The sequence below is a fragment of the Haliotis rubra genome, unplaced genomic scaffold (genome assembly GCF_003918875.1).
Source record: "Haliotis rubra isolate DU_JTF1 unplaced genomic scaffold, ASM391887v1 Scf110, whole genome shotgun sequence".
NCBI lineage: Eukaryota > Metazoa > Mollusca > Gastropoda > Lepetellida > Haliotidae > Haliotis > Haliotis rubra.
In genome coordinates, this window is record NW_025765004.1 from 123,978 (window position 1) to 148,701 (window position 24,724).

A 24,724-nucleotide genomic window follows, 5' to 3' on the forward strand; every position below is an offset into this window, starting at 1 on the left:
TGGGTTCGGAAAGTTTCGTCACAATGCTTAAATGTGCGGCTTTGGAGCAACAGATAATTTGATGTCTCTTGAAAATTGTCTTTCCTTGAAGATAGCAAGTTGACTTTTGTACATAAGCACAGTATCGTTAAAACCAAATGTCAGTGCTCGCTACTGCTGTACAACAATCTGAGGACAATACCATACATACAACAAAATACTAGACAATCCCAACAGGCGGAGATACAGTAACAGGGCTGGTGCACCTGTACATACCATTCTGGTCAGATTAGTACCTGTTTTGGAACATTCGTACTCTCGTTGGCCGTTTATTCTTTAATGCAAGAGACTGCTTTCACTAGTCAACACCATAAAAACACCTACCATTGGCTTGATAGAAAAACGATTATTGTTCCCGATCTTGAGGGGGCACTGCCGCAAAATGACAACAAAACAGTATTGTTTTAAAATGTATGTGTATTTTCACTAGGCATGGATTCTCTTTCTCGGATACGAGTCCTTTAGTTGATTAGGTATGCTGGATATGGCTTATCCTACATCAGTAGACCATAAATCTCGGATCTCCAAGGGTATGGATTGTCCAGTTCCTGTCAGAACGCCTTTCATTTGACCGGGTTTAGGAGATCTCCAAAATGAAAGTCATAATCTGATTTCTAATCATGAAAACTTGAAATAGTCTTGACAAGTACGATGGGTTCCTCACATTGGTTGGCTCCACATTTGGTGATGTGCAAATATTCTGTCTCCGAAACGTCCCAGTTTCAGCTTCATAACTATTAGGTAGTAGATATTCAGTGCAGGTAACTTCTTTCAGTAACTAAATAACAGTGAAGGTTTGCCTTCAATTGTTCTTTACCACGATAGTCAGCAGATACATGCTGTACTTAGGTCTCCTGTAAACATAGTAAATAATGTGTGTGTACTCAACTTCTGTCTGTGGTCTAGATATATAGACTGAAGAAAATGGTATGTAATCTCAGTCTATTTAGGTTTCTTAATTCATAACAAGTCACTTCTTTTTCTTTTTAGGTTTGTGTTCTTCATTATTGTTGTTCTCTCTCTTCAGAGTTTTTGACACGAAACTTTTCTCTATTGTATCAGGTGTGAGTACTTTCCCAACATGGTAGGTCCACAACACCAACTCCACTTTCTTTGGGGTCCAGTGAAAGGCTTTATCTGCAATAACAGGATATACAACATATACAACAACCTCCACACCAATACCTTGCCCATGACAGATATATGTGAGGTGAGGTGAAATTGGGTCTAACGTGGTGCTTGAGAATATGTCACTCATATGACGACGTGCATGCGTATGTGTATGTGCGGCTGCTTGTACTAGCCCAGTCTGAAGCTGGTTTTATAGTGCTAGCCCACTGAGATACCATGCCGCAGTGAAGCATGAATACCCCACTCAGACACATTATACTGACTCCGAGCCGACCAGTCCTTGTTGTACCCATTAATGCCGAGCGCCAGGCAGGGACCAACAAGTACCATATTTTAACGTCTTTTGGTATGACGCGGTTGGGGATCGAACCCGCAACCTTCTGCTCTCCAGGCGGACGCTCTAACCACTACACCACGGAGGCAGTCACAGATATAAGTCTTGGAAGTGTACATATGTCATGTTAATAAAGGTGTAAGCAATTCTCAACAATTCCAAGATATACCCTTAGTTACATTTCAAATCTACAGTGAAACTGCCAGTGAACTAAATGAGGGACAGAAGATTTAGCAGTAAGGCTGAATGAAGGCATTCGAAAATGTTAATGGCTTTCTTATGGATGTGAATTGTCTAGGCTGTGATTGCCTGAGTGGCAACAATCCTCCTGAGCTACAGATCCCCTGAACACAATGTTAAAAATTGCTTCATTATTCTGTTAACCTGAATTATACACTGCCTGAGGTACAAACACTGTGTTTCAAACATCAACCAAACAATATGTTTCAAAACAAGACAGACTCACTCTGAACTAAACTACAAAATGAAACCTGAATATAATTCTCAACTGATGGCCAACAGGAAGTGACAATAGTGCCAGGATCTAGAAAGATAAACTGCTTTCTGAAGAGATGGTAAAATCAAAGCAGTCCAGATAACTCCCTGTTGTGACCACCCAATTGTCACAGACCACATCATCAGACTGGAGTCGCAAGACCCTTGACATGCATACCTTGACCCTTCAGCTGTTTGCAGATTGCCTGCACTTGCTCCAGGAAGACAAGGTAAGCATTGTGTGTGTAGGTCAGAGGTTTCGTCTGAAGGGCCAGCATACTCTCGTCGGCCATGAAGGGGCTGTACTCAGGGCTCCCTGCAGCCAGTATGGCTAAAATATAGAAACATCTAGGGGATAAACCAATGAAAAATGTCTACTTCACCAAGTACAATTTCTGTCGCCAGATCATGTTGAAATTATCCAAGTAGAACACATGACATCTTGGTGAGGTTTAATGTGATACATCACTGTGAACCAAACATGTTCCCAGTCTGGTGTTAATACACAGATACTGAGCATTGCTCTAGCCCTTAGCCTTATATTGCCAGAGCAGTCATATCACGCATTGGGATGAGCTGGAGGTGAAGGTGACATCCGTGCCTTACATCAGATTATTAAGACCACGTAGGAACCATATAACAGCCACGACAAACAAAACTAATTGAACAAGAAGACAAAGTCATCAATATCCCACGCAATGGCAACATACTCTTTGTGAATATGTCAACTAGTTCTGACTACCGGTATGTCAAATGTTTTGACATGTTTATAGCAGTGAATTTAGTTTTAAGCTGCACTCAGCAATATTCCAGCTATATGGCGGCGGTCTGTAAATAATCAAATCTGGACCAGACAATCCAGTGATCAAAAGTGTGAGCATTGATCTACGCAACTGGGATACAATGACATGTGTCAACCAAGTCCGCGACTATATAGCAAAGTGGAAGGAGAGTGTTGAAAGGTTTCCAAATTCTGCTCCAAGAGCACCACCACCAAATTCAGTCGAAGTGTTGCCATGGAAAGGCAAAAACCATTTTATTCCGAAATCCAAAACTATCAAAAGGCACCAGTTCATCACCAGACCTATCTATATGCCAGGTTTGGGGAAGAAATACTGAATCTTTTTTATGTTCTGGCCTGGAAAAGACGAATGTGCACTGATGGAGACCATTTTAATAACCCCCGCAAAACACGTTGCAGGGGACAATTATTCACAATCAGAAAAATAATTGATGCCTCCTGGATCGGAATTTACTCTACCACTGATTCTGCTTGAGGCTGACATGCACACCTGAGGCTGTAGCAGGGCCCACCCCCTTCAGCAGGGACAAGGTCTTGATAGCACTAGACACATCAGGCAACACTTGGAATGCTTTCTTACTGGTGCTGATCACATCATCTGGTGTATTGGAGGACACGAGCTGCTGAAGACGAGGTCGGAACTTACCCCTCTGAAACAGAGACTCATAGTGAGGACAGCACTTGACCAGATGGCTAACACTAACACCCATCAATGGGAGGGTGACACAACCTGATTGCTTGAGAAACAGTGTTCATCAGGAATAGATCCTGGAAATCTCTTTAAAAAATATCTCTGACAAGAATGGTCTGTCTCACAGCTATGAGATATCTCAAAAGTAGAGAGTAGTATGGCAGATTACTTACCAGTAAGTATCTTAGAAAGCAATGAACATGCGTTTTAAGATACAACAAATAAATTTCCACACACCAAATATTCTATAGCACATACAAATCTGGAAATAAACAAGGCAGTGCAACTTATAAATATCAAGTCTTATGCCTCTGGCTACCTTCAGAAGAGAGCCATCAACATTTCCAGTTGTAAGCAAAACATAGATGCTGCTTCTTTCAAACATGATATACCACAACATGGAGGAGACTTGGTACTCAAAGGGTCACAACTGTTAGTGAAAATATACAATCCCAGTACTACAGAATAAACTGGTTTCATTAACAGATTCCATTGTTCATGAACAAGTCAAAACAACAGCCGAAAGTTATATGAATAGATCACTAATAATCGAAAATCTTATGTACTAAAAACTCAAACCTAAACCTTTTCTAACTCAGAGTTAGGAGCAAATAACAATCTTCAGAATGAAACTCAGACATCTCAACTGCAGTGAAAAACCAAAGGGATCAGACAACTCTATCTAAAAGTGTGGTCTTGAAAAATCGAACTGTACTAAAGAAATGTGTTAACTTGACTTGAAGACTTGGTTCTATAAGGAATCTTTGGTGCATTACTTCAGAATGATACCCGTGAAGGTCCGGGTTAGAATTGATCTTCAGTAATCCATGCTTGTCGTAAGAGGCCACTAACGGGATCGTGTGGTCAGGCTCGCCGACTTGGTTGACAGATGTTATCGGTTCCCATTTGCACAGATTGATGCTCATGCTGTTGATCACTGGATTGTCTGGTCCAGACTCAATTATTTACAGACCACCGCCATAAAGCTTGAATATTGCTGAGTGCGGGGTAAAACTAAACTCAATCACTCAGTATGATCTTAAAATTGTGGTCCACATACAGTACAACCAGAAATTATTGAGAATTTAAAGATTGTAAATTTTATTTTTTTCACTCATTACTCACGTATTATATGTGAATGTTAGCAGAACATAACTCCAGATTCAAAGACAGGTGAACAGTTAGTATTTTGTCAAGTCACCATGGGCAGCAATGCAGGCTTCAATGCGGCGGGGCATACTACTGATCAAATAAGTTAGAAAGTCGTGGTCCATGCTGTCCCAATATCAGACCACGTCTTCTTTCATTTCAGCAATATTTGTCAGACTTTTCTTATTGACACTTTCCTTCATAAGTTCCCAAACATTTTCTATTGGATTTAGGTCAGGGCTATAGCTTGGCCAATCTAATAATGTCATATTTTGGGTCAGAAACCAGGCCTGTGAATGCTTTGAACGATGTTTTGGGTCGTTGTCCTGCTGGAAAATACACAAATTTCCATAGAACATGTTAGCAGATGGAAGTAAATATCCCTCGAGAATATCTGTGTACCGCTCACTGTTCATATTCCCTTCAAATACACAGAGGGGCATTGCCCCTAACACAGATATGCCACCCCACACGTTAAATTTCGGACTGTACTTTGGGCGCTGATACAAAGGTTTTTCAGTTTGTTTGGTCCAGAATTTCAGTGTATTAAGGAAACAGCCACTAAACTCTAAACTCCCTTGTTTGTTTTTAGAAACAAGAATACCAAGCTGCCTCCTGTCACCGACAGTCAATATTCTGGGCCTACCTGCGCCTCCCTGGTGCTCAATGCCATATCCATTTGCAATATTTTTCAAAGCACGATAAACAGTGGACAAAGGGATGCCTGTTCTACTTGAAATCACTTTAGCTGATCTGATGTCCTTGTTATAATACTCTAAAATCAACTTCCTCTTCTCTTAATCATCCATACTGTGGATCACTGAAAATGTCGTCTGCGAGCAAGTAAACAAAGGGGTATAACTCTTCACAAACTAATGAAAAAGGATTAACGGAGTTGTCTCTCTTGAATGAAACCAAGCACTTGATAGCTGGTCAAGGTTGTTTATACTAGAAATCCAATTAAACATATTCCTAAAATTCTCAATAATTTCTGGTCATACTATACATTAAATCTGCCATGGCATATTTCAGTTATTAGAACTATCCCTCTGTTGTTCCATTGTTTAATTTCTAAGGTGAAAGCAAGAGGGTAATTGGAAGCCTGGCATCAGCTGGATTTACAGCTGTTTGTCAATTCTTCGCTGCATCAGTTAGCGGTGTCACGATACACCAATCTCACGATACGATACGTATCACGATTGTAAGGTCACGATACGATACGTATCGCGATACATAATTTTTGCGCCTTTTCATAGCATTACCTTACCGGCAACGTACGCGCTCGCTGATTGGTCCATCAAAATAGTCTAGCCAATCACAAAAGCTGTTAGTTTCGAACATATTTTTTAAGTAAAGCTAGCTACATCTATTTATCGGAGCGATCTCGTATAATTTTACTATCAAGACTTTGAAGGAGATGGATATAGCATACAAATTTGAATCGATAAAGTTTTAAAATAGGAATCGATACACGCAAGCATGTATCGCGTATCGTATCGTCAGTAAAATGTATCGATGCATCGATACATTCGCGTATCACGACAACCCTAGCATCAGTTGTCCAGTAGAGGTGATATTTGTATCAGCATCAGATTATGGGACTGTAAAAGGTTAGAAACGTTGCCATATATATAGGTTAATCACCTTTACAAGGTAGTTATTTAAATAAACTCTGCGAGGGCTTTAGCTTTATTTAAATAACTACCATAGTGAGGGTGATTAAACGGCTTACACCACGAGGGCATGCTTATTTAAATACGTGTAATGTATTAGGCATGATGAAGATTATCAAAATAAGTACAATTTTACTGTTTCCAGCAGAAATAATTGCATTAGGGCAGTTATTCAGTTATGCTAATAAGACACTTCCAAGAACAATGGACATAACTTTCCCTAGTGGTTTAAAGGTAGGTTATAGCGACTGAAACTGTAGTATCCCAGACAAGTTCAGATCTGGCAACCTGACTTATAGAATAATTTTGGAGTGCTGGTCCAGTAGCGAATTGATATGTATCTGTTGAATACAGCTCCGACGGACTGAATAATAATAATAATAATAATAATAATAATAATGCTAATTTTTGAGCCTAGAATCCAACACAATGCTGCTCTCTGGCGTTACATTATTACCCTGATGGAATTGTACTTTCAAAGCTGCTACTAAGCGCTTCGGGCGACCATATAGGTCCGTACATCCGCTTCTCAGGTACCCATTTTGAACAGCTGGGTGGACTGAGTGCAATGTGGACGAAATGCCTTGCCCAGGGACTCAACACAGTATGAGAACCAGGTCACAAATTTTGGTGTCTCCACCGGGATTCAAACCAGGGACTTTGGCGTGAGAGGCCAGCATGCTAACCACTACACCACTGTGCCGAAGAGGTCGTCATGAACTAGGAAGTGTAAGAGATCTGAACAGAATCTACTCATAGGCATTGTCTGGAAAGTAAATCTAGGGGCAGTGAAGACATGGGAGTACTGGACCTGTAATCCATCCAGGTGTAAATGCAAAGCAAAGAGCTGTTGAAATTGGACATACATGTAAAAGGGTGTTGAATCAGAACTACATAGGCCTCCACAGTATGAATGAGTAACTAAATGCAAAGTCTAGGGAGATCTAATTGATTCCGGCTAACATATTTCATTAATGAAAAGCAAGTGGCTAGACCCCAACTTTAGGTACCATGGAGGCAGATGCACCCTGTATCAGAAAATTTGAGCCTGGTTAAGACAAGGGTGATGGAACTCAGGATGTGATGGGTCCACATCCAAACTGGCTCACTACTGAAGGCTAAGTACAAGGATTACAAGCAGGGCTTGATTTAAGGAAATGAAACCTACTTCCACCAGGTGCAACATTAGGTAATAACCTTGTTGCACCAGACAAAAACAGGTTGCACCTGATGCTCAGTACAACATTACATATACTGCTTGTATTGCAGTATTGGTTTACATCATTATGAAAAAATATATTATGGGTCTGATAAGTTGATTTTATCTTTAATTCATAAAATTTCTTGAGATGAACAGTAAAAGTCATTCAGTCACTGCCCATGTAGTCATCAGAGTCACTGATCTGAGAGAATTCCTCATCATTGTTTTCCAACTGAGGTCGGTGTACTTTGAACAGCAAAAAATCAACATGCACAGGATGCAAGTTGATCAGGTTCAAAGTGTTTTAATCAATCACTATGTCAAAAACTACAATCGACAACCCAAGAAGGTGTCGGCAGAAGACAAAGAAGGGGGAACATAGAAATCTGGGCCTGGTCTGGAGCTCTAGCATTATCTCGGGATGAGTATTGGGTGGAAGAATACAGACAACCAAGTCTCCAGTCAGTGATTAATTTCCATAACAAGATCTTAGTGAACTTGCATAGCAGGGCTCTTTAAGCATTTAGAACTCGCACTGGTGCAACCTGAAACTGCTAAATGCAACCTCTTATGTATATCAACTTGCACCCAGCTGGAAAACAGAATGATGAGGAACTGACTTAGAACAGTGACTCTGATTATTGTAGGAACAGTCACTGAAGGACTTGCTGTTCATGAAAGTTTAGGAAGTAAGATAACTACAGATTACTTTTGTTATAATACTGTTCTAAAGCGTCTTTACCAAACCTCAAGCATTATATAAAATTTTATATTAAGCAGCAGGTGCAACTTGTATATTTTGGTGCGAAAAGGTGATTGCCTTAGGTAGGTTGCACTGGGTGCAAGTAGGTTTCATTTCCTTAAATCGACCCCAAAAATACTTCCGTTTCCAGTAACCCAACTAATTTATTATCATAAATATGATTATGTCTGTCTTGATTCTCCCATTCAATCTGTCACTAGAATATAGAAAACTGAAGACTCAAGAAAACGTCCATCAATGATGATTCCCTACCAACTTATCAATGTCCTGGAAGGGTATGTTACCAGCAACATAGTAGATATATTTCTGTCTTACCAATAACTTCCACTTCATCAGCTTCACCAGTTCATCATGTGTGACGTGTTTTTCATCTCTGTCAGCTATAGAAGTCGGGAGAACAGCCTGGTACCTGGAGACAAACAAACATCCAACCAGGTCGAGAGGTGCAATTCAACATTCCCTCGTCATGATTTCCCACAGTCAGTCAGCCCTTGCCTTGTGGCCTTATTACCATGACTACTTATATGATATATTAAACACATATTTAGTTACAGCTGAAAATACCTACAATAAATCTGGATATACACAAAATATCATTTTTAAAGAAAGAGGACACACATCGGTGTGTCTTGACTTGTTAATTTTATGAAATGTTCAATCTATTCACGAACAATTAACAGACACAATAACATTCTATCTGTTTGCGTTTACACTGTGTCAATAAAGGTGTATTATTTACATATGAATATCCGTGGTTGTCATAATTTGAAAATGGTTATCTGACTATTGTTCACAAAACGTTATAATTTAGGTTTTCATGTTGTGTTACCCATCACATGTCATCACCACCAGTAAAAGTGAACATGCACACATACATTTCTGACTAAATTAATCTTATTAAATCAGTTTTTCAATAATTTCAAGTGGTCATTTTCAGCAGCCCCAAAATATTCATTTCTAGCTATATCCATAGTTATAATTTATACTTGTGGCCTGAATTATCTCATGTATCTATCAATTTTGGGTTTCAGAAATGTTATTACTTTGCATTTGTTGTGTGAATGTTACATAAAATGTGTAAAGTATACAACATTTTGAATAGGTTACATAAATTATTACATACATTATTTCTTTAAAAGAGACGAAAGAATGCAAAATTTAGAGACGGGATTAAAAATATTCAAGCAAATAGAAAAACATAGTTTGGGCATCAACACCTCTTAAAATCTACCACCACATTACTTGAATTGAAGAGATAAGTAATTTACCCTCATTTTTGTGATCTCTAGCCACTGATCAGTTTTAAAGGTAATACAACATATACTCAACAAGGAAAGTCACAGACCACCAAAATTATCAAACTTTCATATCGATTAGTTCATAATATGATTCATATAATACTTAAATTAGTAGAGTCCTTGGATGGGTGACCGTGTTTGGCAGCTTGACTCCTGAGAGTTTCTAGATAGGACTTGAGTCCTGCCCCACAACGAAGCACATGTGACACATGTGACACATGTGGTCTCACCTTAGGCAAGTGAGTTTGTTCAAAATTGTCTCTGTTCACCCAGCAGGAAAATGGGTACCCGGTGGAAAAAGTCATATGACTATAACCTTCTAGCGCCTAACAGGCAGCTTGGGTTATCCGGGGTAATAATGTGCTGTGCCTTGATTGTTAGCGTTATGAGCATACCTGTGGAGTTTGGCGCTATATAAATAGACACATTATTATTATTATTATATTGGGGTGGTCCTTAACTTTCTTGCTTTGAGTATATAATACATGGCAAATAAATGTGTGTAGAGTCAATTCATCATTGTTTTATGAATGTAAGTGGATTTAAGAAGTTGTGCTCAGGGGTGGAAATAACTTTAAAATTGCTAGTGTACTCCGGTACAGTGGCACATGTAAAATCACTTGCTCTGATAATTTTTCCTCTATACCAGCTGTTTTCTTGTTGATTTTTTGAATAAACAACATGATTAACATTGGAATATCAACTGGACACCGGTACAGTGTGACATACAAATTTGCTTGCCCGAGAAAAAAAAACACTGTACTCGGGCGTCGGGCAATGGGTTATTTCCACCCATGAGTGCTTAAGAAGGCATATACATTATTATCTTGTATCCATTGAAACAATAACACTATAGTATAAGAGTGCACAGGTCAGTCTTACTAACACTGACATAACTCAGAACTAAGGGCTCCTGGACACTAAACAGGGGGAAATATAATTTGGTACAAAACTGGGATTTTATAAAAGTTCATACTTTCTTTCAGAGTTTATTTGTTTGTTGAGTGACATGTAGTCAGATATTTTCCACCTTCACCTGCACATAACAGTCACATATAATAAGTTAGACAAACAAAACACTGACATTTGCATAATTTTCATTATAAACCTTTCTTGTTGACAGTTTGTCAAAATTACAAAACATAAATTGTCATGACAGTTATATTGTCAACTGACATTTAACTATTGACACTAAATTTATCATTTGGACTTTGAATATTACCTACAGCGGCATTTAAATTTCTTAGCCACATTTAGAATTATTTGGAGATGTTTTGTCAAAACCTTACACACGTCACATACCAGTGCAGTCTGATATAGGTCCATTTATCCCAGGTAGCCGAACAATATGACCAAATAATGGCAGCATATCTACAAACAGGACAACTGATATCTCATATATTGTCAAAATCTTGAAACAATGTTTACATTTTCAATTACTCTTCACAACACAGAGCAGTTGTTACATCAATAACAGACAACTAGACAATTTACTACTGCTTCTAAATAGCATCCTTAGCGAGTCACAAGTACAACCAACCATTGATCCAAGTCCTGCAACTCTTTCCCCTTGTCCGTCTTCATTCGACCAACTTTGGCTGCGAAAACCTCACCATATATGGATAACACATTTTGCCAGTGGTTGGCATTGGGTTTAGACACAAAAGTGTCCATATCCTGTAAACAATGTATGTCGAAATGACGGTGCAGGAATCTTTCGGCTGACGAGTTGCGTTATGTTGTTTTCATTTGTAACATCAAAATATAGCGCCAAATTGTGCTCATTCACTCGGTAACAGGTCGGGGCAGCACGTTGCCGAATGGGTCAATGGAGTTTGTTCAAAACGGCCGGATCCTTGTATGTGAGCTAAACTATGATTTTGTCGAAATCTGTCACTACATGCTAAAAAGACATATTGCTGTTAATACAACATCTTGACAAATTCATAATTTAGTGTGTACTTGTCAAATTTACTGTGTTTTACCTTTCAAACTATTTTATGATTATAACGTTTATGTGTCGTGTCGTCATATTTTGTTCCTTAATTAAAGACTTTAAATAGACTAGCAAATGGTTCTTCATGAAACGAAGTCGGAAATAGATGTTTTATGTATTAGTGTGAAAAATATGTATATTTTGTACAACCTTCTTCCAAATCGTGTATCACTACACCCCATGCACGTGCTTGTTATAAAAGTTTGTAGACCCGGGTGGTTAGGCTCAATGACGTGGTTCATTGTACGTCATTATATCCCCATGGCGTCGACCGTTGGCCATGCTTCCAGCCACTGCCTCGTCCAGACTAAAGTATGTACAGGTTGCCGTGATAGAAAGAGAGAGAGAGAGAGCGTGAGAGCGCGCGCGTGTGTGCGTGTGTGTGTGTGCGTGTGTGTGTGCGTGCGTGTGCGTGTGTGCGAGTGAGTGAGTAAAGATATTCAAGTGAACAAATGTGATTGGAACGTCCATTCAACGTCCACCCTGTACAAACAAAACTGACAATACGTCTCTCAGTTAAATAGTGCTGCCAGTTTTCTATACGTGAGGTGATCAGCCGACTTTTAGAAAATATCTTTCATCTGTACGATAAATATGACAAGAAAAAAGACATTCTCTGTTACGCGTATCTCAAAGGAAGATGTATTTCAAGAAATAAAAAACATATAGAATGTAACATCCTTTGCTTTTATTTTACTTTTCCGACCTGTGATATCAAAAATACACTAGCTATATTCATAAGTTATTTTGCCTATGAATCTGTGGATCTGTGGATGGGGTGTCGATGGGTGTATAGAAACAGCTTATTACAATTTAAATAGATTAACCAAACTGGCAGCACTATTTAACTGAGAGATATTTTAAGATACACACATGGTGGAAGTCGAGAAATCGTGAGATTCCAGAAATAATATAAAGTGGAAATCAAAATATGAAGGAATACAAATAGAAGCGTCAATGTGAGTATTCCCTCTTTCTCGTATGGTCAGAACGGTTACATTGAATAGGAGCCCCACTGTGATGGGAGATTCAGACCATTAGGAAATCTAGACTTGCCTCACCAAGGGCTTTGGTATAGCAGAAAGGGCTGAGCGGAAGGGAAAATAATGTGGTGCTGGGACTGTGAGACAGACTAGAGTTACAAATCACACTGAAATACTGTTGATAACGGTTCAATCCCAAATGCACTCTCCGATAGTGTTACAACTCCGTTTTGATATAACATTTAGGGGAATGCGGTTTTGTATTGCTCGGAACGCTTTAAATAACTTCACAATTGTATCCATATGCCTGGCCAGCCTGGAACTATATCTGTGTCCACATGAAATAGCTCTATCAGAATGAAGACGAAGAAATACGCTGAGTCCAAACTTCTTTATTGACTAAACAATACATGATAAACAAATATACTCAGACAGCAATGATCGGATATTCCGGCTCAAACATTGGTGAGATCCAGCTCAACCTCAGGATGTTTCCAGCGGCATATCCCGTTCGTGGTCGTCCTGTCACAGTCAGAATATTGGATGTAAACATATATAGTACAAAACAACAATGGTAAGATGAAGCGACAACAATGGCCAGATTAAGAGACAGTGACATTTCCTTGGACTTATTGATGTGATGGTAAACATGCACGACCAAGGGCATGACCAAGTATGGTTATAAATGTCATAATATAAAATAACAGTATGCAATGAAATGGTGGTGAGAAGTAAGGATGCAGATAAGCATCAAATATATAACTGCATGCAGTCAGGTTAAACACATCGTTATTGTAGCCTTTGGAATTAAATGTGTCCTTAATCAGTCTCTGTGACACATCTACCTTGTCAGACGGTGCCCGACACACGAAGCTTAGTATCAGACAGATGTTTGCATCTACGAGGAAGAATTACCAAACAAATTCCGATATGATATAATATGATCTAATACAATATAAGCAAAGCTCAATCATCTTTTCATTGACATCAACAATCAGAGATATGGTCTCTGCAATAATATAGGTCTCATAAAACATTACACCACACTCTGACGTACTGTTATACATGGAGGAATACTTACACAATAAGTACATTGTACTCCTACTCTTACATATTAACCAGTCCACACACACACGTTTCATTGGCTTGACAACAAAGGTTTTAAGCCCAAACCGGGTGCAGAGAACATACAATGGATAAAGCAAGCATAAATTAATAATAAAACCAACTGACAACACACTATAATGCGTTTTGCTGTAATACTTAGAGAAGTTAACGCTTCAGTGAGTGAGTGAGTATGGTTTTACGCCGCTTTTAGCAATATTCCAGCAATATCACGGCGGGGGACACCAGAAATGAGTTAGCGCTTCAAGATAACATAAGATCTGAATACAAATTCATGTGTCTCCAGCAAAGTCCCATTTACAATGTTTTACTGAAACACTTAGACTCGATGATAAAGTCATGATGTAGCATTTAATATTTCTCTGTTTGTGTTTGTGTATCTGTTACATATTTCAGTTTAAGATTACGATCGATTTATCATATTGTCAGTTATTTGCTACTATATATAATAATTTGAATATTTCTTTTGAATACTTCGTGCTGAACTGTTGTATGGTTCAGAATGTATCAGTCTTGACCCAATGTCCGCTGAATGGCGATATTTACGAACTGTTATCGACCATCCTTGAACACCAAGAGAAGGGGAGATAAACAGTAGGAGTATTCACCAGGTCTTCTCCTAGCGTGTCCACACACACAATGCTAATAGAACAGGCAGTATATAGTCACCACCAGCCACGCCCAGTGAGGTGGGGACATCGTCACACACCCTGCAATCAAGAAGAGAAACTGTTATAGTTGTTTCGCACAAATAACGATATGTGTTACCCTTTTGATATACATGTAGATGTACTTTATCAAGAAATATCTCGGTACCTCTCCTATCACTGTAGTTTTGTACCACCACTACTGTAAGGAACATTTTCTATGTCTTATAAACGAGAAATATTTTGGAAGTGGATCTCTGAGTAATTTTTGAAGAAAGTTCTATCACTATGCAGATTGTACACCCCGCATTCAGATCAGAGGCAAGCGAGATATTTGTATGATTTCAAGTTGTAGGACTAGACAGATGAAATAGAAACAGTGATGCTGCTTTAAATATTTGCTTTCGAATCCCTGTCAGTTTTACAGCTATGTCCTTCGATTAATAAAACCATTGTCTTCCGAAGGTAAATTACGTATTATGTATGACAATAGTTATCAACTATATATTATCAACGGAAAGGTCATAACTTCACATACCCTGTGATGTAACATCTTCTTTGACTTTTGTTTGAAGAATTACATGTATCTCTCTCCTTTTGGTGCATAATCCTGACTTCTGTTCACATTTCAAACAATTATCTGCGCATCTCTCAGTGCACGTGTCACCATGGTAACCATTCCTACATTCCTGGCAACTTCCATCCATGTTGCATCTCTCGTCTACGCATGCGTTGCTGCATCTCGTCGAACAGTCCTCCCTAGTCCACCCTCTGACGCATCCTTTGATACATCGAACGGATGATAACAACTTATTGTAGGTACATATATTGTCAACACAGTTTGTACAGGAAAGGCCACACTTTTCCCCAATGTACCCTGGCTTGCATTGATCACAGTATCCCCGGAATAAGTTACACCTATTGTGGAGACAGTTTTCTGGACATGGTTTATCACACAACTGGCCGCCGAACCATCCATCGGTGCAGCCAAGAAGACATGTTCCTGCGTCCTGGTGACATGCGGATTGATCACAGTTGCCGGTGCAGAGTTTCTGACACTGATGTCCCCACCGACCAGGGACGCACCCCTCCAGACACCTCCCTGTGTGTCGGTCACAGTACCGATGGCCATCAAAACTTGCACGACAGCCGTCTGAACATGGCACGTTACAATCATTTGAGTGATATCCGGGTTGGCACTGGACACATCGTCCATCTTCTTTAACACATTTGCCGTACCAGCATCCTTGACACTCCTCTGTACAGTCAGTGTACAGTCAGTGTACACACGCTGTAGTCGCAGCTGAGGCAGTTACACACCGTTGCGAGTGTGATAAATCCACTACTGAAATAGAACTGCATGTGTGACAGTAGTTGCAGAATCAACAATTATAAGAGTCGATGTTGTAGTACAGCCGTAGACTGTGTTAAGTACTGAGAAATCTTAGTATTCATATAACCAAAGACACAATAGTACTTCACAATAGTACAGAAGATGGTTGGCTTAAATCATAATAAGATAAACTTAAAAGGATTAGACAGGGAAAGATTATTTGAGGTATGTTATCCTTGAACACCTCATATGTCTGCCCTCTCCTTCACTCCCCAACCCCGCCCCATTCATTAAAGGAGATCAAGAAGTTACTGCTATCTTAACAAGCGTTAAGAAGTGGTCAGTCCGAAGGTTTATCAATGTACATACACACCCCAGTCTTTATAATGTATTCGTTGTGATCAAAAGTTGCTTCTGAGTATGCTTATACTAAAAATCTAAACATGTCACACATCAATAAATTTGTAAATAAGTAATACGTACCACAAAACAGACCAAAGATGATCCCTGAAAAATAAAGTATACATTCACAATATACAGAACTAAATCGATTTTCTACGCCTGCGACGTTATGTATGTATGAAGGTATACAGGTATGTATGTATTTAGGTATGTAGGTATGTATGTAGAAATGTCTGTGTCTGTAGGTATAAGTGTGTGTAGGTATAGAGGTGTGTGTGTGTGTGTGTGTGTGGTGTGTGTGTGTGTGTGTGTGTGTAGGTAGGTAGGTAGGTAGGATAGCTGGATATTATCAGAGTAATATTTCATATAAACTCAAATACTTAGGTTAAGACTTCTGTAATAAACCAATCTTAGACATATCTGTTTTTTTACATACATGTAGCTTTAATAGCCTTCACCATTCGTGGTCACATAGACTTGGTATTTCCAATCAAAGAATCCTCTAAAGGAAATCACACGAAACACACTTTGAAAAGAATGAATCTGTCCTATCGAGAGTCTCTGTAATGCGTCCGTATAGAACCACCCAACACACCTCAATTGAAATAGCTAGCATTTCAACGCTATGAGAGAACATCCATGTATAGACATGAGTGTGTTCGGGTCTGTGTACAATACATAATAGTTTACCTCGCACTCCCACGACTTAAACATTATATAATACCAAAATAGACTTAGTGAAGTGTCGCAACGCGGTATGTGCTTGAACAAATATTACTGGATTTAGATACAAAATACGTGTGTAACCACGGATGGCCCTGTTACAGGACACCAACTGATCACAATGTATATACTTAGTTCGGGGGCTTCAAGGTGTGTTATCTGTTTCGAGTTACTTGAAAATAAACTTTCGCTGAGCGCGCGCACGCACGCACGCACTCACACACGCACGCGCACACACACCATTACCTAAATACGGATTTTTAAGCATAATCAGTTTGAATTAAATGTATTCGTAAAGTATGATTAAGTCTGTCATGATTCTCCCAATTCAATCTGTCACTAGAATATAGAAAACTGAAGACTCAAGAAAACGTCCATCAATGATGATTACCTACCAACTTATCAATGTCCTGGAAGGGTATGTTACCAGCAACATATATAGATATATTTCTGTCTTTCATCCAACCAGGTTGAGAGGAGCAATTCAATATTCCCTCGTCATGATTTCCCACAGTCAATCAGACCTTGCCTTATGGCCTTATTACCATGACTACTTATATGATATATACTCATGCCAATAATGGTTGTCACCCCCCTCCCACCCCAACCCCACACACATCCCACACCCACACCCCCTCTCCAATAAAAACTATTGAAAGGGGTGACAACCATTATTGGCATGAGTATATTAAACACATATTTAGTTACAGCTGAAAATACCTACAATAAATCTGGATATACACAAAATATCATAGAAAGGGGAAAGGGGACACACATCGGTTTGTCTTGACATGTTAATTTTATGAAATGTTCAATCTATTTCACGAACAATTAACAGACACAATAACATTCTATCTGTTTGTGTTTACACTGTATCAATAAAGGTGTATTATTTACATATCAATATCCATGCTTGTCATAATTTGAAAATGGTTATCTGACTTTTGTTCACAAAACGTTATAATTTAGGTTTTTCATGTTGTGTTGCCCATCGCATGTCATTACCCCCAGTAAAAGTGAACATGCACACATAAATTTCTGACTAAATTAATCTCATTAAATCAGTTTTCGGTAATTTCAAGCGGTCATTTTCAGGAGCGCCAAAATCTTCATTTCTAGCTATATCCATAGTTATAATTTACACTTGTGGCCTGAATTATCTCATGTATATCAATTTTGAGTTTCAGAATTGCTATTACTTTTCATTTGTTTTGTGAATGTTACATAAAATGTGTAAAGCATACAACATTTTGATTAGGTAACATAAATTCTTGACACTATTTCTTTAAAGAGACAAAAGAATGCAAAATTTAGAGACGGGAGTAAAAATATTCAAGCTAATAGAAAAACATAGTTTGGGCATCAACACCTCCTGAAATCTACCACCACATTACTTGAATTGAAGAGATAAGTAATTTACCCTCATTTTTGTGATCTCTAGCCACTGATCAGTTTTAAAGGTAATACAACAAATGTGCATACTCAACAAAGAAAGTCACGGACCACACACATTATCAATACGCACACACACACGCACGCACGCACACACACATACACACACAACGTTTTACCTTTCAACCCACCGTGATATTGCTGGAATATTGCTAAAAGCGGGGTAAAACCCAACTCTCTCACTCACTTTTACCTTTCAAACTATATTATGATCATTGCATAAATGTGTCGACTCATCATGTTTTGCCCCTTAAAAGTATCCGCATAAAGAAAGACAAGCAAAAGGGAAGGTTCTGCAAAAGATGAAGTTGGAAACATATGATTTATGTATAAGTTGAACAATCTTATTTGAATTATTTTGTGCAATCTTCTTCCAAACCGTGTGTCAGGAACACGCTGTGTGGGTTCCGAGGGTGGTTATTCCTGCTGTATCCCATGCTTCTAACCAAAGCTTGTAGGCACAATGACGTGGTTCATTGTACGTCATTATATCCCCATGGCGTGGGCCGTTGGCCATGCTTCCAGCCACTGCCTCGTCTAGACTAACGTATGTATAGGCTGCCGTGATAGAGGTTGCCTGTTGCTGACTGTGGCGGTAAACAATGTTTACTCACACCTGGGCGGGATAATATTCTGCAGACACACAAGGTATCAGAACAGAAATACCTAATAATTTTGACACTAACAGATAATTCAATTTAAATTGAAAAGGAGTCCCACTTTGATGGGAGATCCAATACCTGAGGAAATCCAGACTTGCCTCAACAAGGACATAGCAGAAAGGGCTGAACGGAAGGGAAAATAATGTGGTGCTGGGACTGTGGGACAGACTAGAGTTACAACATCAAACTGAAATACTGTTGATAACGGTTCAATCCCAAATGCACTCTCCCATAGTGTTACAAGTCCGTTTTGATGTAACATTTAGGGTAATGCGGTTTTGTATTGCTCGGAACGCTTAAAATAACTTCGCGATTGTATCCGTATGCCTGTCCAGCCTGGACCTATATGTGTGTCCACAAAAACGAGCTCTATCAGAATGAAGACGAAGAAATACGTTGAGTCCAAACTTCGTTATTGGCTAAACAATACATGATAAACAAATATACTCAGACAGCAATGATCGGATGTTCCGGCGCAAACATTGGTGAGATCCAGCTCACATTTTCTACCAGCGGCATATTCGTCCTGTCACAGGCAGTCAGAATACCGGATGTAAACATCTATAGTAAAAAAATAACAATGGCAAGATGAAGTGACACCAATGGCCAGATTGAAAGACAGTGGCATTGCCTTGGACTTATTGCTGTGATGACCAACACCACCAAGGGGATGACAAGTATGGTTATAAATGTCATAATATAAATAACAGCAATTAATGAAATGGCAGAGAGGCACAGATTGGATAACAAGTCAATATACAATGAAATGGTGGTGAGAATTAAGAATGCAGGTAAGCGTCAAGTAAATAACTGCAGTCAACTTAAACACATCTTGTAACCTTTGGCATTAAATGTGTCCTAAATCAGTCTCTGTGACACATCTAACTTATCGGGGTGTCCGACACATTAAACTTTAGTATCAGACAGATGTTTGCATCTACGAGGGAGAATTATCATACAACAAAATGCAACATAACATAACATAACATAATCCTCAGCTTTTTTATTGACATCAACAATCAGAGAAATGATCTCCACAGTAATATAGGTCTCCTAAAACATTGCAACCACACTCTGTCGTACCTGTTATACATGTAGAATACTTACTAAACCAGTACACTGTATTCTTATTCTTACTCACCTACATGTCAAAACAGTCCTCACATACTCCCAAGTCTCAATGGCTTAGGACAACAAAGGTTTTAGGCCCAAACCGAGTGCAGAGAACATACCATGGATAAAGCAAGCGTAAATTACTAATAAAACCAACTGACATCACACTATAATGCGTTTTGCTGTAATACTTAGAGACGTAAGCACCTCAAGATAACATAAGATCTGAATACAAATTCATGTGTCTCCAGCAAAGTCCCATTTACAATGTTTTACTGAAACACTTAGACTCGATGACAAAGTCTTGATGTAGCATTTAATATTTCTCTGTTTGTGTTTGTGTATCTGTTACATATTTCAGTTTAAGATTACGATCGATTTATCATATTGTCAGTTATTTACTACTATATATAATACAGAGGAAACCGCCTAAGTAAAGACCTCTTAACTAAACAGACCTGATAAGTAAACACTTTTCCTTGGTCCCGGCAAATTTCTTCATTAATTATCACTATTAGAGTCCTGTTAACTAAACTTGGATAAGTAAACAATACCGCTTAACTAAACGTCTTCTCACGGTCCCTGGAAGTAAATTACTTAACAAAAGAGACTGGATAACTAAAATAGCGATCACCACATAATCCGACATGAGGGGCAAGTGTCAGTCTCCAGTTAAACAAACATCCTGCTTACAGTTCGCTGGGGTCAAGCAGTTGACAATACACTGACAACTGGAGGCCAGCCCTGATAAGTGGTTCATTGTTACATATGCATACATATACATGCATATGGTTGTCATTTGCAGATTTTTATAGGTTTGGATAAGTAAAATACCTGATAAGTAAACAATTTTGGCGAGTCCCCTTGGAATTTTACTTATCAGGTTTCCACTGTAATTTGAATGTTTCTAAACCTCGCGGGCCTACTTCGTGTTGAACTGTTGTATGCAGTTTCGGCCTCTTTCACATGTGTTCTCACCATCTGCATCAATGTTACTGTGGTAACCTGTCCCAAGGCTCGTCCAGCCGAAGCAGCCTTTTCTTTCGCCATGTAGTTTTACTCCAGCTGTTCAGAAGTTCAGAAATGTGGTCGAGATGTTGCTCAAATATATCACTGGAGATTTCTTATCGTAAGTATGGATTCCAATCCTTTGGTCCCAGTGTGAGACAGTGTCTAGCATTGAATGTATGTCATCTTGTGATTCGGTTCGTTGTACGACGTCGTCCGCCTAAATGAGTAAACTAAGGAAAAAAAACGTATGTCAATCCTACAGGAATAATTCCCAGTACTTTGTCTAGATGGTATCAGTCTTTGACGCAATGTCTGCTGAATGGTGATATTTCCGAACTGTTATCGACCATCCTTGAACACCAAGAGAAGGGCTGATAAACAGTAGGAGTATTCACCACGTCTTCTCCAAGCGTGTCCACACACACAATGTTAATAGAACAGGCAGTATATAGTCACCACCAGCCACGCCCAGTGAGATGGGGACATCGTCACACACCCTGCAATCAAGAAGAGAAACTGTTATTGTTGTTTTGGAAGATAACAATACGTTTTGCCCTAAAAATGAAGTTTTGATATAGATGTACTTTATCAAGGAATATCTCGGTACCTCTCCTATACACTGTAGTTTTCTGAAATTAGGCAAAGCGAGATATATGTATGATTTCAGCTTAAAGACGCTGTTAGGCTGGACAGGTGAAAATGACAGAAACAACGGTACTGAATGTAATATTTGTTTGAGTATCCGTGTCAGTTTTACAACAATCCCCCTTGATCAACAAAACCATTCTCTTCCGAAGGGAAATTACGTATTATGTACGGCAATAGTTATCAGCTATATATTATCAACGGAAAAGGTCATTAATTCACATACCCTGATTTGTAACATCTTCTTTAACATGTGTTTGAAGAATGACATGTATCTCCCTCCTTTTGGTGCACAATCCTGACTTCTGATCACATTTCAAACAATTATCTGCGCATCTCTCAGTGCACGTGTCACCATGGTAACTATTCCTACATTCCTGGCAGCTGCCATCCATGTTGCATCTCTCGTCTATGCATGTTTGCTGCATCTCGTCAAACAGTCCTCCCCACTCCACCCTCTGACGCATCCTTTGGTACATCGAACGGATGATAACAATTCATTGTAGGTACATACATTGTCAACACAGTTTGTACAGGAAAGGCCACACTTTTCCCCAATGTACCCAGGCTTGCATTGACCACAGTATCCCCGGAATAAGTTACACCTATTGTGAAGACAGTTTTCTGGACATGGTTTATCACACAACTGTCCGAACCATCCATGGGTGCAGCCAAGAAGACATGTTCCTGCGTCCTGGTGACATGCGGACTGATCACAGTTGCCGGGGCAGAGTTTCTGACACTGATGTCCCCACCGACCAGGGACACACCCCTCCAGACACCTCTCTGTGTGTCGGTCACAGTACCGGTTGCCATCAGAACTTGCACGGCAGCCACGTGGACATGGCACGTTACAATCATTTGAGTGATATCCGGGTTGGCACTGGACACATCGTCCATCTTCTTTAACACATTTGCCGTACCAGCATCCTTGACACTCCTCTGTACAGTCGGTGCCGTACCACCCGTACACACACTCCGTACACACGCTGTAGTCGCAGCTGAGGCACTTGGCTCCACACCGTTGCGAGTGTGATAAATCCACTACTGAAATAGAACTGCATGTGTGACAGTAGCTGCAGAATCAACAACTAATTATAAGAGTCGATGTTGTAGTACAGCCGTAGACTGTGTTCAGTACTGAGAAATCTTAGTATTCATATAACCAAAGACACAATAGTACTTCACAATAGTACAGAAGATGGTTGGCTTAAATCAGGATTAGATAACCTTAAAAGGATTAGAAAGGGAAAGATTATTTGAGGTATGTTATCCTTTACCACCCTAAATGTCAACCCTCTACTTCAGTCAGTAACCCCGCCCCATTCATTAAAGGAGATCGTGAAGTTACTGCTGTCTTGACAAGTATCGATAGAAGTGGTCAGTCTGAAAGTTTATCAGTGTACATGCTCGCCCTGCTATTTGTAACTTATTAGTTGTGATCAAAAGTTGCTACTGAGTGTATACTTGTATTTGTTTTTTTTTTTTTATCTAAACATGTCACATATAAATATATTTGTAACGATAACTTATCATAAGTAAAAAAGTAATACATACCCCAAAACAGGCCAATAAGGATCCCTGAAACATAAAGTATATACAAATACCACGTCTCATATTCAACCGATGGATGCAGGAATAATTCGGACATTCAAGGCATACTACAATAGATCGCTTGTTAGACATTACCTCACCTGTGCTGAGGAAGGACGTGATCAGACACGTCGGATCAACATGCGGATGTCACTCGGTAAAATTATTGATGTGATGAATTAGGCTTTACATTAAATGCTTATTTGTTTTATCCAGATTCGTGTCGTTTTTGTAATTCTTAGGGAAGCAACTTGGGTCTTGATTCAGTAGTCCGGACTATTCGCAATCCGGACGAATTTACTGAGAAACGCAACCGTCCGGATTAACGAGGCTTCACTGTATTCACAATATACAGAACTAAATCGATTTTCTACGACTGCGACGTCACATGCATGTATGTATGTAGGTATGAAAATAAGTTGTATGCCTCTATCGAGGGTAATGCGGTCTGATGCACGTCTCTTTGTAGCAGTGTCATCATAAAAAACTCAAATACTTAGGTTAAGACTTCTGTAATAAACAAATCTTAGAATTATCTGTTTGCTTTACTCACATGTAGCTTTAATCGCCTTCGCCATTAGTGGTCACATAGATTTTGTATTTCCATGCAAAGAATCCTCCAGAAGAAGTCACGTAATTCTCCGGGGAACGTATGAATCAGTATAACCGAGAGACTCTGATATGCGTCCGAACAGAACCATAGATCATGTCCCATTTGAAGTCGTTAACATGTTAGCACTATGAGATAACATCTATGTATAGACATAAGTATCACAATACAAAATAGTTTACCTCCCACTCCCACACCTTAAACGTTATGCAATACCAAACTAGGCTCAGTGAATTGTCGCTACGCAGTATGTGGTTGTCCTTTGTCAAAGGTTGTATTACTTGATCTAGATACAAGATACGTGTGCAGTGACGGGGCCACCACGCATGGCCCTGCTACAGGATCACAATGTATATATACTTAATACGGGTGCTCCAACGTGTGTTATCTGTTTCGATTGCCTAGAGAATACACTTTCGCTGAGCACACACCCATTAACTATAATCAGCTTTGAACCTGTGAAGGGGAATAATGGAAAGAGGTTTAACTTAGACCAGGTTTAAGGCTAGCCGGGTCTAAAATATACAATATTATAGAAAGCAGGTCTGGCAAAACCCTTGGTTGAAACTTAGACTAGGGGTTTAAGTTTTTCCGCTTTAAAATGTTTCAACTTTATAGTTAACCGTTTTTGCGCATAATCAGTGTCCTATTTCCGTTTTTGACTCAGCGTTTTCATACGTTGCATGGCGGTACATAACGGTACATCACGGTAGCGTTTCAAACGTGCTGATGGTGCTGATTTCAAATCACCAAAAATCTCAAGTATTAAATTTGGTCATTTGACCCTATTTTGTCAGACGCGGTTACATATGTAGATTTTATTCAATAATATCAATTACAAAATAATTTAGTG

At 39.2% G+C, this 24,724-nt stretch overlaps 2 protein-coding genes and 3 long non-coding RNA genes across 6 annotated transcripts; 1 reads left to right on the forward strand and 4 right to left on the reverse strand.

Annotated features, from left to right (window-relative positions):
* Positions 1-438: 438 nt before the first annotated feature.
* LOC124285855 lies at positions 439-11,377 on the reverse strand. Its single transcript, XM_046722133.1, has 5 exons — positions 11,117-11,377; positions 8,594-8,687; positions 3,292-3,451; positions 2,178-2,330; positions 439-1,176 (listed from the first exon to the last, which is right to left on the reverse strand). The coding sequence occupies exons 1-5, from the start codon at positions 11,248-11,250 to the stop codon at positions 1,010-1,012; spliced, it is 708 nt and encodes a 235-aa protein (XP_046578089.1). The 5' UTR covers positions 11,251-11,377; the 3' UTR covers positions 439-1,009.
* A 1,516-nt stretch (positions 11,378-12,893) lies between these two features.
* On the forward strand, positions 12,894-20,226 carry LOC124285906. The gene is made up of 2 exons (XR_006900908.1): positions 12,894-13,085; positions 19,435-20,226. It is a non-coding gene; the product is annotated as an uncharacterized LOC124285906 (long non-coding RNA).
* LOC124285900 lies at positions 12,933-15,596 on the reverse strand. The gene is made up of 2 exons (XR_006900905.1): positions 14,866-15,596; positions 12,933-14,390 (listed from the first exon to the last, which is right to left on the reverse strand). It is a non-coding gene; the product is annotated as an uncharacterized LOC124285900 (long non-coding RNA).
* LOC124285915 lies at positions 15,624-16,985 on the reverse strand. Its single transcript, XR_006900911.1, has 3 exons — positions 16,499-16,985; positions 16,144-16,167; positions 15,624-15,672 (listed from the first exon to the last, which is right to left on the reverse strand). It is a non-coding gene; the product is annotated as an uncharacterized LOC124285915 (long non-coding RNA).
* Positions 20,227-20,922: 696 nt separating the features above from the next.
* LOC124285863 (tyrosine-protein kinase receptor Tie-1-like) lies at positions 20,923-24,129 on the reverse strand. 2 transcript variants are annotated; one of them, XM_046722152.1, is made up of 4 exons: positions 23,815-24,129; positions 23,226-23,249; positions 21,895-22,712; positions 20,923-21,520 (listed from the first exon to the last, which is right to left on the reverse strand). In XM_046722152.1, exons 1-3 carry the CDS (start codon positions 23,837-23,839, stop codon positions 22,078-22,080), a joined length of 684 nt encoding a protein of 227 aa, XP_046578108.1. In that variant the 5' UTR covers positions 23,840-24,129; the 3' UTR covers positions 20,923-21,520; positions 21,895-22,077. The 2 variants fall into 2 exon arrangements, with proteins under 2 accessions (XP_046578108.1, XP_046578100.1); XM_046722144.1 differs by having other exon boundaries at positions 21,895-22,715; positions 23,815-24,126.
* Between the last annotated feature and the right edge of the window lie 595 nt (positions 24,130-24,724).

Coding starts and splice junctions, on each gene's coding strand:
- LOC124285863 (XM_046722144.1), bottom strand. CDS start 23,839: ATGGCGAAGGCGATTAAAGCTACAT. Junction 23,250..23,814: donor GAAGGCGATTAAAGCTACAT/GTGAGTAAAGCA, acceptor TTTATGTTTCAG/GGATCCTTATTGGCCTGTTT. Junction 22,716..23,225: donor CCTTATTGGCCTGTTTTGGG/GTATGTATTACT, acceptor GTTCTATTTCAG/TAGTGGATTTATCACACTCG.
- LOC124285855 (XM_046722133.1), bottom strand. CDS start 11,250: ATGGACACTTTTGTGTCTAAACCCAATGCCAACCACTGGCAAAATGTG. Junction 8,688..11,116: donor TTGCAGGACTTGGATCAATG/GTTGGTTGTACT, acceptor GTTTGTCTCCAG/GTACCAGGCTGTTCTCCCGA. Junction 2,331..3,291: donor GGGCCCTGCTACAGCCTCAG/GTGTGCATGTCA, acceptor TCTATATTTTAG/CCATACTGGCTGCAGGGAGC.